Here is a 16469-nt window from a genome sequence, read left to right as displayed (position 1 = left end):
AAAAATACCCTGACTATAAATAAATAAATTGCAAGTGCTTAATAAACAGGGTACTTAGTATATACATTTTTGCAAAAAGGTAAGAAGCTGTCTCACCTCGTCACGGTGTACCCATCTGAGACAGTCCCTAACCTACTGAAGTTAAAAACATATTCTGTACCTGACTTGTGTCATGTCAAAACTTCAATATGGATGGTAAAGTGGTTAGCTGGGTCCCAGATCAAATACACAGCAAAAAGTGAGAAGCAGGTAATTGTTCAGCCTCAGTATCAGGAGGGCTGCACCCCCAACTTGCATTAAAGCAAGATAACAGACAAAAAAACACCGTGACGAGGTGAGACGGCTTCTTACCTTTTTGCAAAAATGTATATACTAAGTACCCTGTTTATTAAGCACTTGCAATTTATTTATTTATAGTCAGGGTATTTTTCCTACAATTTTCTCCTTGGTTTTTTTTTAGTCTTGAGGCGTACGCTGTCCTCTCACCTGTGGAGATCTCACTTATGATAGGAGTACGCTGTCCTCTCACCTGCGGAGATCTCATTTATGATAGGAGTACGCTGTCCTCTCACCTGCGGAGATCTCACTTATGATAGGAGTACGCTGTCCTCTCACCTGTGGAGATCTCACTTATGATAGGAGTACGCTGTCCTCTCACCTGCGGAGATCTCATTTATGATAGGAGTACGCTGTCCTCTCACCTGCGGAGATCTCACTTATGATAGGAGTACGCTGTCCTCTCACCTGTGGAGATCTCACTTATGATAGGAGTACGCTGTCCTCTCTCCTGTGGAGATCTCATTTATGATAGGAGTACGCTGTCCTCTCACCTGTGGAGATGTCACTTATGATAGGAGTATGCTGTCCTCTCACCTGTGGAGATCTCACTTATGATAGGAGTACGCTGTCCTCTCACCTGTGGAGATCTCACTTATGATAGGAGTACGCTGTCCTCTCTCCTGCGGAGATCTCTCTTATGATAGGAGTACGCTGTCCTCTCTCCTGCGGAGATCTCACTTATGATAGGAGTACGCTGTCCTCTCACCTGTGGAGATCTCTCTTATGATAGGAGTACGCTGTCCTCTCTCCTGTGGAGATCTCATTTATGATAGGAGTACGCTGTCCTCTCACCTGCGGAGATCTCACTTATGATAGGAGTACGCTGTCCTCTCACCTGTGGAGATCTCACTTATGATAGGAGTATGCTGTCCTCTCTCCTGCGGAGATCTCACTTATGATAGGAGTATGCTGTCCTCTCTCCTGCGGAGATCTCACTTAGGATAGGAGTACGCTGTCCTCTCTCCTGTGGAGATCTCAGTTATGATAGGAGTATGCTGTCCTCTCTCCTGCGGAGATCTCACTTATGATAGGAGTACGCTGTCCTCTCTCCTGCGGAGATGTCACTTATGATAGGAGTACGCTGACCTCTCACCTGCGGAGATCTCACTTATGATAGGAGTACGCTGTCCTCTCACCTGCGGAGATCTCACTTATGATAGGAGTACGCTGTCCTCTCACCTGTGGAGATCTCACTTATGATAGGAGTACGATGTCCTCTCACCTGCGGAGATCTCACTTATGATAGGAGTACGCTGTCCTCTCACCTGTGGAGATGTCACTTATGATAGGAGTACGCTGTCCTCTCACCTGCGGAGACCTCACTTATGATAGGAGTACGCTGTCCTCTCACCTGTGGAGATGTCACTTATGATAGGAGTACGCTGTCCTCTCACCTGTGGAGATGTCACTTATGATAGGAGTACGCTGTCCTCTCACCTGCGGAGATCTCATTTATGATAGGAGTATGCTGTCCTCTCTCCTGCGGAGATCTCACTTATGATAGGAGTACGCTGTCCTCTCTCCTGTGGAGATCTCATTTATGATAGGAGTACGCTGTCCTCTCACCTGCGGAGATGTCACTTATGATAGGAGTACGCTGTCCTCTCACCTGTGGAGATCTCTCTTATGATAGGAGTACACTGTCCTCTCACCTGTGGAGATCTCTTATGATAGGAGTACGCTGTCCTCTCACCTGTGGAGACCTCACTTATGATAGGAGTACGCTGTCCTCTCACCTGCGGAGTTCTCACTCATGATAGGAGTACGATGTCCTCTCACCTGTGGAGATCTCACTTATGATAGGAGTACGCTGTCCTCTCACCTGCGGAGATCTCACTCATAATAGGAGTACGCTGTCCTCTCACCTGCGGAGATCTCACTTATGATAGGAGTACGCTGTCCTCTCACCTGCGGAGATCTCACCTTGATAGATCGATATGTTCAATATTTATGAGAAGGCATATTGGCGACTGTGAAAACAATCCTGATCTTGGCCACGATTTCATCCTGCAATTACATGGACTTTGTCCAATATGGAGGACGCATCTATAGGACCTCCCCAGGAGAGCTGCTGATCTGCAGAGTCTTACCAGGGTGTGTAACTTCTCCTCCAGGTCCTGGTTGGTCCTCTGGGAGGCTGTGTAGCTGTTCTGTAACCTGAACGAAAGGAGAGGATGGTGAGATCGGTGGTGACGGGTGATGGACCAAGACCCCAGTCCACATCAGTTACCTGCGGAACTTGTCCTTCAGCTTTTCCAGCTCCTCACGATTGCGACTGAGCTCCACCTCCAAATAATGTCGGCCAGCATCCACCTCGTGTTCCATGGCCTCCATTTTGGTTGTGGCATAGGCCAGGCGTCTACGCAGCTCATCGTTCTGATGCTGCAGAAAGCTGCAAAGCAGAATAGATGAAGAAAGTGGCGAGAAGCATCGGCCATCCCCGAGCCCCGGCAGAGGAAAATGAGGAGAGTGCCGAGCAGCATCGGCCATCCCTGAGCCCGGGCAGAGGAAAATGAGGAGAGTGCTGAGAAGCATCAGCCATCCCTGAGCCCGGACAGAGGAAAATGAGGAGAGTGCTGAGAAGCATCGGCCATCCCTGAGCCCGGGCAGAGGAAAATGAGGAGAGTGCCGAGAAGCATCAGCCATCCCTGAGCCTGAGCAGAGGAAAATGAGGAGAGTGCTGAGAAGCATCGGCCATCCCTGAGCCCGAGCAGAATATAATGAGGAGAGTGCCGAGAAGCATCGGCCATCCCTGAGCCCGGGCACAAGATAATGAGGAGAGTGCGGAGAAGCATCGGCCATCCCTGAGCCCGGGCAGAGGAAAACGAGGAGAGAGCTGAGAAGCATCGGCCATCCCTGAGCCCGGGCAGAGGATAATGAGGAGAGAGCTGAGAAGCATCGGCCATCCCCGAGCCCGGGCAGAGGAAAATGAGGAGAGTGCGGAGAAGCATCGGCCATCCCTGAGCCCGGGCAGAATATAATGAGGAGAGTGCCGAGAAGCATCGGCCATCCCCGAGCCCGGGCAGAGGAAAATGAGGAGCGTGCCGAGAAGCATCGGCCATCCCTGAGCCCGGGCAGAGGATAATGAGGAGAGAGCTGGGAAGCATCGGCCATCCCTGAGCCCGAGCAGAATATAATGATGAGAGAGCTGAGAAGCATCGGCCATCCCTGAGCCCGGGCAGAATATAATGAGGAGAGTGCTGAGAAGCATCGGCCATCCCTGAGCCCGGGCACAAGATAATGAGGAGAGAGCTGAGAAGCATCGGCCATCCCTGAGCCCGGGCAGAGGATAATGAGGAGAGAGCTGAGAAGCATCGGCCATCCCTAACCCCGGGCAGAATTTAATGAGGAGAGTGCTGAGAAGCATCGGCCATCCCTGAGCCCGGGCAGAGGATAATGAGGAGAGAGCTGAGAAGCATCGGCCATCCCTGAGCCCGGGCAGAATATAATGAGGAGAGAGCTGAGAAGCATCGGCCATCCCTGAGCCCGGGCACAAGATAATGAGGAGCATCGGCCATCCCTGAGCCCGGGCACAAGATAATGAGGAGAGAGCTGAGAAGCATCGGCCATCCCTGAGCCCGGGCAGAGGATAATGAGGAGAGAGCTGAGAAGCATCGGCCATCCCTAACCCCGGGCAGAATATAATGAGGAGAGTGCTGAGAAGCATCGGCCATCCCTGAGCCCGGGCAGAGGATAATGAGGAGAGAGCTGAGAAGCATCGGCCATCCCTGAGCCCGGGCAGAGGATAATGAGGAGAGTGCTGAGAAGCATCGGCCATCCCTGAGCCCGGGCAGAGGATAATGAGGAGAGAGCTGAGAAGCATCGGCCATCCCTGAGCCCGGGCAGAAGATAATGAGGAGAGTGCTGAGAAGCATCGGCCATCCCTGAGCCCGGGCAGAGGAAAATGAGGAGAGTGCCGAGAAGCATCGGCCATCCCTGAGCCCGGGCAGAGGATAATGAGGAGAGTGCTGAGAAGCATCGGCCATCCCTGAGCCCGGGCAGAGGAAAATGAGGAGAGTGCTGAGAAGCATCGGCCATCCCTGAGCCCGGGCAGAGGATAATGAGGAGAGAGCTGAGAAGCATCGGCCATCCCTGAGCCCGGGCAGAGGAAAATGAGGAGAGAGCTGGGAAGCATCGGCCATCCCTGAGCCCGGGCAGAGGATAATGAGGAGAGAGCTGGGAAGCATCGGCCATCCCTGAGCCCGGGCAGAGGATAATGAGGAGAGTGCTGAGAAGCATCGGCCATCCCTGAGCCCGGGCAGAATATAATGAGGAGAGAGCTGAGAAGCATCGGCCATCCCTGAGCCCGGGCAGAATATAATGAGGAGAGCTGAGAAGCATCGGCCATCCCTGAGCCCGGGCAGAATATAATGAGGAGAGAGCTGGGAAGCATCGGCCATCCCTGAGCCCGAGCAGAGGAAAATGAGGAGAGTGCTGAGAAGCATCGGCCATCCCTGAGCCCGGGCAGAGGAAAATGAGGAGAGAGCTGGGAAGCATCGGCCATCCCTGAGCCCGGGCAGAATATAATGAGGAGAGCTGAGAAGCATCGGCCATCCCTGAGCCCGGGCAGAATATAATGAGGAGAGAGCTGGGAAGCATCGGCCATCCCTGAGCCCGAGCAGAGGAAAATGAGGAGAGTGCTGAGAAGCATCGGCCATCCCTGAGCCCGGGCAGAGGAAAATGAGGAGAGAGCTGGGAAGCATCGGCCATCCCTGAGCCCGGGCAGAGGATAATGAGGAGAGAGCTGGGAAGCATCGGCCATCCCTGAGCCCGGGCAGAGGATAATGAGGAGAGAGCTGAGAAGCATCGGCCATCCCTGAGCCCGGGCAGAATATAATGAGGAGAGAGCTGAGAAGCATCGGCCATCCCTGAGCCCGGGCAGAATATAATGAGGAGAGAGCTGGGAAGCATCGGCCATCCCTGAGCCCGAGCAGAGGAAAATGAGGAGAGTGCTGAGAAGCATCGGCCATCCCTGAGCCCGAGCAGAGGAAAATGAGGAGAGTGCCGAGAAGCATCGGCCATCCCTGAGCCCGGGCAGAATATAATGAGGAGAGTGCCGAGAAGCATCGGCCATCCCTGAGCCCGGGCAGAATATAATGAGGAGAGAGCTGAGAAGCATCGGCCATCCCTGAGCCCGGGCAGAGGAAAATGAGGAGAGTGCTGAGAAGCATCGGCCATCCCTGAGCCCGAGCAGAGGAAAATGAGGAGAGTGCTGAGAAGCATCGGCCATCCCTGAGCCCGGGCAGAATATAATGAGGAGAGAGCTGAGAAGCATCGGCCATCCCTGAGCCCGGACAGAGGAAAATGAGGAGAGAGCTGAGAAGCATCGGCCATCCCTGAGCCCGGGCAGAGGAAAATGAGGAGAGAGCTGAGAAGCATCGGCCATCCCTGAGCCCGGGCAGAGGAAAATGAGGAGAGAGCTGAGAAGCATCGGCCATCCCTGAGCCCGGGCAGAATATAATGAGGAGAGAGCTGAGAAGCATCGGCCATCCCTGAGCCCGGGCAGAGGATAATGAGGAGAGAGCTGAGAAGCATCGGCCATCCCTGAGCCCGGGCAGAGGAAAATAAGGAGAGTGCTGAGAAGCATCGGCCATCCCTGAGCCCGGGCAGAGGAAAATGAGGAGAGTGCTGAGAAGCATCGGCCATCCCTGAGCCCGGGCAGAGGATAATGAGGAGAGTGCTGAGAAGCATCGGCCATCCCTGAGCCCGAGCAGAGGAAAATGAGGAGAGTGCTGAGAAGCATCGGCCATCCCTGAGCCCGGGCAGAGGAAATGAGGAGAGTGCTGAGAAGCATCGGCCATCCCTGAGCCCGGGCAGAATATAATGAGGAGAGAGCTGAGAAGCATCGGCCATCCCTGAGCCCGGGCAGAATATAATGAGGAGAGAGCTGAGAAGCATCGGCCATCCCTGACAGGCTTTATTCTATATGGCATTATACATAGGTGGGGAACAATAACATCCGCTGACAGTGGGGGGCAGCACTACTCTGTTATGGGGAGGGGGGATCTGGGGGGATACGAATGTACTGAGCTACTGCGTCATGTGGAAATAGATGCTACAGGCAGAGGATGAAATCCAGACACCCCAATATACAGCTCCCGGCTTGTGATCAGAAATCACATATAGCCCCCAGTGTTACGAATCGGCGCCGCCATAGCCGCAAGCAACCTGCTGCGGTTCCTGCTACACCCACGCACTGGCCGCCATTTTTGGCCGTGCCTCGAGTCGTCCAGCTGGCTGCTTATTCTTCCACGTCTAAGTGTGGAGAGGCGGCTATGGCGCATGCCGATTTACCCCAGCCAGAGCCTAAGTCTAATGTTTCGCCTGGTGAGCATCCTCAGCCTGATAGTGCCATATCTGAGGCCAAGTCCTCAGTTCAGGCCACTGAGCATGCTCCTACACTTAGTGCGAAAAGCCTCTTTGCACAGGTACTTGAACTTCGTGCCATGTCTAAGTCCTGTGTTGTGCCTACTGAGCATGCTCAGGCTGATAGTCTGATTTCCGAGGCTATCAGCCTGAGCATGCTCAGTAGGCACAACACAGGACTTGGACACAGAACGAAGTCCAAGTACCTGTGCAAAGAGGTGTTTCGCACTAAGTGCCTGAGCATGCTCAGTGGCCCGAACAACCGACTTAGCGTTGAAAATTAGACTCGGAAATTAGGCTAAGTCGATTGTTCGGGCTACTGAGCATGCTCAGGCACTTAGTGCATAAGAAACTAAGTCCGGGAAGGACTTCACTGGGCAGGTCCGTGAGGTGGCAGGCCCTGATAGGCTGGACAGCGTCAGGTGTCCAGATGTTGTGGCCACTCTAGACTGACTCGCGGAGGCTCGCCCCTATGACCTGGCACCCCACCAATGGTCATCAGACGATAACTGGTAGGGTGTTTGGGGCGGTGCTGCCATTGTGTCATCAGTGACGTGGCAGTATAGGTCGCTGGTGACATCACTGATGATGCGGCACTCAGCTATTGGCCCCTGGAGGCGCAATTGTAGCTCACCCTGGGTTTGGGGAGGACCCTAGGTGATAAAAGGGCATGGAGACTGCATGGAGGTGTGCAGTCTTCACATATGCTCTGAGCACACGCTCATGTTTAGAGCCCATTGCGGCTACAGCCTTTGTGTAGGAGCAGTAGGCAGGGCTAGGCAATCGGTGCTTGTCGCGCCAAGACACCTGCGCCGCACACCCAGGGTCAGCTGTCTTGCTCCTGTCCTACCGTTCCGTCCTGCTTTGGCAGCCCAGTTGAGTTAACTGGGCTGCGACTGCTGCGCCGACTGTCCTGGTGTACCCTCTGCGCGCACGGACAGTGAGCCCCAGGACCCCTGTGGTGCTAACAGGGGAGTTCCTGTCTGGGGTGTGTGGATCCTGTGGCGTGAACAGGGTTCACAATAGTCCTGGTACAAGCGACGCCTAACTTGGATCAGGTTCATATTTCAGAGCCACCCAGCTCTGTATTATCCGCCTGACCTACGGGCTGCCAGCAGCACCTTTACCATCTGGGAGCACGGTGGACCCCGACTGGCGATATACACCTGTGAAGATGTATTTTACCTTCTCACTGTATTTGCTGTAATACTATGTCAGGATGTGATGTCACTTTCCTTTGGTTGTACTTACTGAACACTTTGAAATGTCTTGGGATGTAAGTAACCATACCTTCCCCCCATCTCCTGTGTCTCTGGGCCCATAATGCAATTATCTCTTGTCCACACAGCCAGGGGAACTTCTCATTGTTTCGTAAGCAGTGGATAACGCCAACTACACAAACCTGTAGACATCTCGGAGCCAACCTTCTAGAATCTTCTAGTGGGCCCAACCATTGCATAGACCCCTACCCTTGAGGGGCGGGCCCACGAGCTCAAACAATTCACTCTTGTTTCTAAATGCAGTTGGGAGTTGAGTTTTTGAAGAGGAAGGGAGCGAGATCTGAATCTGCGGACAGACCTCGCCGTCCAGTGGATTGTGTGGGATTTCTGGGACTCTGAAAAGGACTATTACGTTGTGATCTGGCACTTTGGATTATCGGGAGGTGCCCCCGAATCTGTTTTATTTGGACTTGTCGTGTGCTGTTCCTGTATTCCTGTTAGTAAACCTGTTGGATCATCCTCGGCCTGTTGTCTCTCTTTGCTCCGATGTACACCCCGTCACAACACCACCTTATCCTAATCTGCCAGTCCCCCGTAACACCTATGATGGTAATTCCCACAACAGCCACCAGGAAGGTGGCCGCCCACGGCCAACAGACCCCACGACTGACGCCCACGGCCGACGGACCCCACGACTGACGCCCACGGACCCCCCGACTGACGCCCGTGGCCGACGGACCCCCCGACTGACGCCCGTGGCCGACGGACCCCACGACTGACGCCCGCGGCCGACGGACCCCACGACGGAAGCCCGCGGCCGACGGACCCCACGACGGAAGCCCGCGGCCGACGGACCCCACGACGGACGCCCGCGGCCGACGGACCCCACGACGGACGCCCGCGGCCGACGGACCCCACGACGGACGCCCGCGGCCGACGGACCCCACGACGGACGCCGCGGCCGACGGACCCCGCGGCCGACGGACCCCGCGGCCGACGGACCCCACGACTGACGCCCACGGCCGACGGACCCCACGACGGACGCCCACGGACCCCACGACGGACGCCCGCGGCCGACGGACCCCACGACGGACGCCCGCGGCCGACGGACTCCGCGGCCGACGGACCCCGCGGCCGACGGACCCCACGACTGACGCCCACGGCCGACGGACCCCACGACTGACGCCCACGGACCACACGACGGACGCCCGCGGCCGACGGACCCCGCGGCCGACGGACCCCGCGGCCGACGGACCCCGCGGCCGACGGACCCCGCGGCCGACGGACCCCGCGGCCGACGGACGCCCGCGGCCGACGGACGCCCGCGGCCGACGGACGCCCGCGGCCGACGGACCCCGCGACGGACGCCCGCGGCCGACGGACCCCGCGACGGACGCCCGCGGCCGACGGACCCCGCGACGGACGCCCGCGGCCGACGGACCCCGCGACGGACGCCCGCGGCCGACGGACCCCGCGACGGACGCCCGCGGCCGACGGACCCCGCGACGGACGCCCGCGGCCGACGGACCCCGCGACGGACGCCCGCGGCCGACGGACCCCGCGACGGACGCCCGCGGCCGACGGACCCCGCGACGGACGCCCGCGGCCGACGGACCCCGCGGCCGACGGACCCCGCGGCCGACGGACCCCACGACGGACGCCCGCGGCCGACGGACCCCACGACGGACGCCCGCGGCCGACGGACCCCGCGGCCGACGGACCCCGGCGGCCGACGGACCCCGCGGCCGACGGACGCCCGCGGCCGACGGACGCCCGCGGCCGACGGACCCCCGCGGCCGACGGACCCCCGCGGCCGACGGACCCCGCGGCCGACGGACCCCGCGGCCGACGGACCCCGCGGCCTCCACGTCCTTGGACTGGCCTGCAGCACGGAGCTGCACTGGCGGGATCTCTGTACTACATCCTTCTGCATGGCTTCCTTGCTCCTCTTTCAGGTGATGATTCCGATCGGTGCAGGCGTCAGCAGCCGACGGGGTCACCCTATAACACGCCAGGATGTCACCCTTCGCCTGTACCATATCAACGATGCGGAGCAATGGAGTCTGGGCTTCTACACACTACCACTTTTCCTGCGTGGTCGCTCTTCACTATGGTGACGGCTCTGGTGTCCTAGATTCAGTAGAGTACGTCACCGGGGAACACACAAGATGAAGCTCTGGGGGCACCTAACCGAGCAGAATGTAGGCAGAGGCCATGATCGGGCAAAAGGAGGAGATAGGGGGCAGCAGAATAAAGCAGGAGACTGTGGAGGAATCAAGCGCCGCAGAGAAACCCAGGGAGATGGCAATGGAAGGAGGTCGGAAGGGAAGAATAAGGGGGAAGGGGCACACAGTAGGAGAGTTGGGGACGGGTGAAGATTAGACGGAGTAAGAGGAGGCCAGAGATGGAAAACTTACTGAATTCTGTCGGCTTCGGTCATCGGCTCCTGTGAAGAGAGAGATCAGTCACTGATGGCCGTCACCATGGTGCGGGGGGCACTGCCACGCTGTCTGTTCTCTTCCCTTATAACTTACATTCAGGGGTCTGGGAAAGCTTGGTGAGATCAATACAGAGGTCACCCTGCTTTCTATAACCAATGTTTATCCCCCATGGTTAGGGTCAAGCTCTGCTACCTCCAAACCTCCACTAATATTGATAAGTGGCTGGAGAGCAAGGGGCTGATTGTGGCTTCAGGGGCCATGACCTACGAGCAGGGAACGATCGTTCATGCAGGAGCCCAGGAGAAAGAAACCATGAGGAGAGGGGAAAAGCGGGAACCTGGGAGAGGAGGCTTCACATGGCCGGAAGCCCAGAGTCCCCCGCCCGCAGTCAGCAGCAGGAGGACAGGGGCACTAACCTTGTATCGGGCAGCAGTAAGAGAAGGTGATGTCCTGGGTGAAGGGCTTTTGCCCTCAGGACTCCAGTGCGAAGTAGAAGAGAGGGACTCTGTGTCCAAGAAGCCCTGCTCGGATGGCGAGTGACCCCGCTCCTTCCTGTGTGAGGCAGCATCATGCCTCCTGTCTGCTGACCTCCTCCTGACTACTGTCCTCCGATGCCCCGTCCTCCTGTTATGTCGCTCATCTGCTGGGTGCCCACATCCGTTGCCAGGTGTCCGGACAGACAAGGGAGCCTCGTCGTCGGTGCTTCCCCCTCTTCTCTGGGCCATGTGCTGGTTGGTTGGGCTCAGCACTCGGGAGGTTATCTCATCCAGAAACTTGGAGAAGTTGGCTTTGTCTTGCAAGCTCTTGCGGTCTGGGGAGGGGGATCCTGTCTGGGCTGGTGAGCACAGCGCGTCAGGATTCAGGGCGCCCCGGCTGCTTTAGTATGCTTTTCAGAGGCTGACCGCTGGAGGAGTGATGGGCTTTCTTGGGGGTCAGGACCTCAGCGGGCTCTTTAAAGACCAGGCTACGTTCCAGGCTACGGCTCTTGCTCTCCAGCTTTCTTGCCTCTGATGCGGCAATGTTCTCTTCACTGTGGCTTAGAAACTGGCGCAGTCCCATAAGCCTCTTAGATTTGCCCACTTTCCCCTTACCCCTGAGGGACTTCACCCTTCGAAGCAGGGTCCGCGGTTTGTTCCTAGCCCTCCCCTCCCATTCTGCTTCCTTATCATTGCTGGATGCTATGGACCAGGACGAGGAACAGCTTAAGTGGTCTGAGGCGTCCAGCTCCACTGCCTCGGCTCGGCTGAAGCACGTTCGCTGGTTCCCAACTGCTCCACCTGCGGTTACCTGACTGCTCAGCTGCTCCATCACCTCCTCCCGTGCTCCTGGTGGCTCATGGCGGACCTCGCGGTGCTGTGGCGGAGCCTTACGGTACGGCTTCTTATTGGGGGCAGTGCTGCTCATCCTGAGATGTACGAGCACCAATCCTACAGCAGAGGAAGAAAAGTCAGCGGCTGCACACTCAGGGCACCGGGGCAGCCGAGTGAGCGCAGCACACACATCCAGAGCCACAGGCAGAATATTGATCCCTCCAGGAGGAGGCCACGCTCACTGGGGAAAGATCAATCGTCCCGACAGGCAGGACAGCACGCGGAGACGAGAGGCCGGCATCATACACTGGATCCAGGAGCGATGGATGAGCGCTCTGGCAGGACAACATGTACTCACCACATACAAAACTTCACCACGGGCCAGACAGCAGCTCGGCAGGGAGTCAGGACACCTGCAGAGAAGCACAAAAAATGGTATGGGCGCGGGGCTAAGCCTCAACCGGCGGAGGGAGCGAGGGGGCGCGGGGCTAACACTCGGCCGGCGGAGGGGGCGCGGGGCTAAACCTCGGAGGGAGCGCGGGGCTAAACCTCGGAGGGAGCGAGGGGGCCGGACTAACACTCGGCCGGCGGAGGGGGCGCGGGGCTAAACCTCGGAGGGAGCGCGGGGGCTAAACCTCGGAGGGAGCGAGGGGGCCGGACTAACACTCGGCAGGCGGAGGGGGGCCGGACTAACACTCGGCAGGCGGAGGGAGCCGGACTAACACTCGGCAGGCGGAGGGAGCGAGGGGGCCGGACTAACACTCGGCAGGCGGAGGGGAGCGAGGGGGCCGGGACTAACACTCGGCAGGCGGAGGGAGCGAGGGGGCCGGACTAACACTCGGCAGGCGGAGGGAGCGAGGGGGCCGGACTAACACTCGGCAGGCGGAGGGAGCGAGGGGGTCCGGACTAACACTCGGCAGGCGGAGGGAGCGAGGGGGCCGGACTAACACTCGGCAGGCGGAGGGAGCGAGGGGGCCGGACTAACACTCGGCAGGCGGAGGGAGCGAGGGGGCCGGACTAACACTCGGCAGGCGGAGGGAGCGAGGGGGCCGGACTAACACTCGGCAGGCGGAGGGAGCGAGGGGGCCGGACTAACACTCGGCAGGCGGAGGGAGCGAGGGGGCCGGACTAACACTCGGCAGGCGGAGGGAGCGAGGGGGCCGGACTAACACTCGGCAGGCGGAGGGAGCGAGGGGGCCGGACTAACACTCGGCAGGCGGAGGGAGCGAGGGGGCCGGACTAACACTCGGCAGGCGGAGGGAGCGAGGGGGGCCGGACTAACACTCGGCAGGCGGAGGGAGCGAGGGGGCCGGACTAACACTCGGCAGGCGGAGGGAGCGAGGGGGGCCGGACTAACACTCGGCAGGCGGAGGGAGCGAGGGGGCCGGACTAACACTCGGCAGGCGGAGGGAGCGAGGGGGCCGGACTAACACTCGGCAGGCGGAGGGAGCGAGGGGGCCCGGACTAACACTCGGCAGGCGGAGGGAGCGAGGGGGCCGGACTAACACTCGGCAGGCGGAGGGAGCGAGGGGGCCGGACTAACACTCGGCAGGCGGAGGGAGCGAGGGGGCCGGACTAACACTCGGCAGGCGGAGGGAGCGAGGGGGCCGGACTAACACTCGGCAGGCGGAGGGAGCGAGGGGGCCGGACTAACACTCGGCAGGCGGAGGGAGCGAGGGGGCCGGACTAACACTCGGCAGGCGGAGGGAGCGAGGGGGCCGGACTAACACTCGGCAGGCGGAGGGAGCGAGGGGGGCCGGACTAACACTCGGCAGGCGGAGGGAGCGAGGGGGCCGGACTAACACTCGGCAGGCGGAGGGAGCGAGGGGGCCGGACTAACACTCGGCAGGCGGAGGGAGCGAGGGGGCCGGACTAACACTCGGCAGGCGGAGGGAGCGAGGGGGCCGGACTAACACTCGGCAGGCGGAGGGAGCGAGGGGGCCGGACTAACACTCGGCAGGCGGAGGGAGCGAGGGGGCCGGACTAACACTCGGCAGGCGGAGGGAGCGAGGGGGCCGGACTAACACTCGGCAGGCGGAGGGAGCGAGGGGGCCGGACTAACACTCGGCAGGCAGAGGGAGGGCACATCCCCAATTCAGGGGGAGAGGGGAACACATGACAGAAGGGCTGTTCTATCCTCACACTACACATTCAGTGTCATTTTTACTTCTTCCTACAGAAATTTACACCAGCACCAGAAGTGAGTTGATCTGAACCTAATGGGCACAGGCAGGGTCCGACCATCAGGGGAGCGGAGAGTGGGGGTGCGGGGCAGGGGGTCTTCTCACCTGTGATAGGTACAGCGTCCCGCTCACACTTGCTGCCATCTGGGTGATGTGGGCTGCATCTGCTCTGTCCTGGGTAATTCAAGCTGCAGGAGACGGCATTGTGCCTGCGAAACATGAGGACATCGAGCGTCAGGGCAGCAAGTATCATATGCCCCCTCCGTGCCAGCAGCCCCCAACCATCCCGCAGCAGACACTCTGCATCACCCCACAGGGGGCAGTATCCTCCAGCAGGGGGGGGGGTGCTGTCACCATACATGGGGGGTATGTATCCTCCAGCAGGGGGCGCTGTCACTATACATGGGGGGGTATGTATCCTCCAGCAGGGGGCGCTGTCACTATACATGGGGGGGGGTGTCTATCCTCCAGCAGCGGGCGCTGTCACTATACATGGGGGGGGGTGTCTATCCTCCAGCAGCGGGCGCTGTCACTATACATGGGGGTGTCTATCCTCCAGCAGGGGGCGCTGTCACTATACATGGGGGGGGGGGGGGTGTCTATCCTCCAGCAGGGGGCGCTGTCACTATACATGGGGGGGGGTGTCTATCCTCCAGCAGGGGGCGCTGTCACTATACATGGGGGGGGGTGTCTATCCTCCAGCAGGGGGCGCTGTCACTATACATGGGGGGGGTGTCTATCCTCCAGCAGGGGGCGCTGTCACTATACATGGGGGGGGTGTCTATCCTCCAGCAGGGGGCGCTGTCACTATACATGGGGGGGGTGTCTATCCTCCAGCAGGGGGCGCTGTCACTATACATGGGGGGGGGGTGTCTATCCTCCAGCAGGGGGCGCTGTCACTATACATGGGGGGGGGGGTATCTATCCTCCAGCAGGGGGCGCTGTCACTATACATGGGGGGGGGTATCTATCCTCCAGCAGGGGGCGCTGTCACTATACATGGGGGGGGGGTATCTATCCTCCAGCAGGGGGCGCTGTCACTATACATGGGGGGGGGTATCTATCCTCCAGCAGGGGGCGCTGTCACTATACATGGGGGGGGTATCTATCCTCCAGCAGGGGGCGCTGTCACTATACATGGGGGGGTATCTATCCTCCAGCAGGGGGCGCTGTCACTATACATGGGGGGTATCTATCCTCCAGCAGGGGGCGCTGTCACTATACATGGGGGGGGGTATCTATCCTCCAGCAGGGGGCGCTGTCACTATACATGGGGGGTATCTATCCTCCAGCAGGGGGCGCTGTCACCGTACATGGGGGGGTATGTATCCTCCAGCAGGGGGCGCTGTCACTATACATGGGGGGGGTATGTATCCTCCAGCAGGGGGCGCTGTCACTATACATGGGGGGGGGTATGTATCCTCCAGCAGGGGGCGCTGTCACTATACATGGGGGGGGGGTATGTATCCTCCAGCAGGGGGCGCTGTCACTATACATGGGGGGGGGGTATGTATCCTCCAGCAGGGGGCACTGTCACTATACATGGGGGGGGGGTATCTATCCTCCAGCAGGGGGCGCTGTCACTATACATGGGGGGGGGGTATCTATCCTCCAGCAGGGGGCGCTGTCACTATACATGGGGGGGGGGTATCTATCCTCCAGCAGGGGGCGCTGTCACTATACATGGGGGGGGGGGTATCTATCCTCCAGCAGGGGGCGCTGTCACTATACATGGGGGGGGGTATCTATCCTCCAGCAGGGGGCGCTGTCACTATACATGGGGGGGGGTATCTATCCTCCAGCAGGGGGCGCTGTCACTATACATGGGGGGGGTATCTATCCTCCAGCAGGGGGCGCTGTCACTATACATGGGGGGGGGTATCTATCCTCCAGCAGGGGGCGCTGTCACTATACATGGGGGGGGGTATGTATCCTCCAGCAGGGGGTGCTGTCACTATACATGGGGGAGGGTATGTATCCTCCAGCAGGGGGCGCTGTCACTATACATGGGGGGGGGGTATCTATCCTCCAGCAGGGGGCGCTGTCACTATACATGGGGGGGGGGTATCTATCCTCCAGCAGGGGGCGCTGTCACTATACATGGGGGGGGGTATGTATCCTCCAGCAGGGGGCGCTGTCACTATACATGGGGGGGTATGTATCCTCCAGCAGGGGGCGCTGTCACTATACATGAAGGGGGGTATGTATCCTCCAGCAGGGGGCGCTGTCACTATACATGGGGGGGTATGTATCCTCCAGCAGGGGGCGCTGTCACTATACATGGGGGGGGTATCTATCCTCCAGCAGGGGGCGCTGTCACTATACATGGGGGGTATCTATCCTCCAGCAGGGGGCGCTGTCACTATACATGGGGGGGGGGGGTATCTATCCTCCAGCAGGGGGCGCTGTCACTATACATGGGGGGGGTATCTATCCTCCAGCAGGGGGCGCTGTCACTATACATGGGGGGGGGGCGCTGTGATCTCCGGGCAGTTTGGGGGCTGCAGCAGCTGGTACATAGGGCGCCCCCGCAGTAATGGCGCCCCTCCTCCACCTCTTGTATGGACTCGTGCCTGTAGGGCTTCAGGTGTATCCAGGTGAGGACACGCG

At 59.4% G+C, this 16469-nt stretch overlaps 2 protein-coding genes and 1 pseudogene across 5 annotated transcripts in view; all 3 read right to left on the bottom strand.

Moving 5' to 3' along the window:
- Positions 1-16469, bottom strand: part of POLR1C (RNA polymerase I and III subunit C) — a 321201-nt gene that overhangs the window by 135429 nt on the left and 169303 nt on the right. The window lies entirely within an intron of this gene.
- The window catches only part of TJAP1 (tight junction associated protein 1), a 72893-nt gene that overhangs the window by 14767 nt on the left and 41657 nt on the right, over positions 1-16469 (bottom strand). For all 4 annotated transcript variants that reach the window (XM_075338948.1, XM_075338950.1, XM_075338952.1 and 1 more), the window contains 6 exons: positions 13965-14068; positions 12035-12089; positions 11654-11793; positions 10343-10371; positions 2570-2731; positions 2430-2496 (listed from right to left, as the gene is read on the bottom strand). In XM_075338948.1, the coding sequence (XP_075195063.1) occupies positions 2430-2496; positions 2570-2731; positions 10343-10371; positions 11654-11770 (375 nt within the window). In that variant the 5' untranslated portion in view covers positions 11771-11793; positions 12035-12089; positions 13965-14068. The remainder of the gene's footprint in view (positions 1-2429; positions 2497-2569; positions 2732-10342; positions 10372-11653; positions 11794-12034; positions 12090-13964; positions 14069-16469) is intronic.
- On the bottom strand, positions 10378-11645 carry LOC142295861 (uncharacterized; annotated as a pseudogene).

This window comes from Anomaloglossus baeobatrachus, chromosome 3, assembly GCF_048569485.1.
Source record: "Anomaloglossus baeobatrachus isolate aAnoBae1 chromosome 3, aAnoBae1.hap1, whole genome shotgun sequence".
Classification (NCBI taxonomy): Eukaryota; Metazoa; Chordata; class Amphibia; order Anura; family Aromobatidae; genus Anomaloglossus; species Anomaloglossus baeobatrachus.
This window is presented reverse-complemented; position numbering and strand designations above follow the sequence as displayed.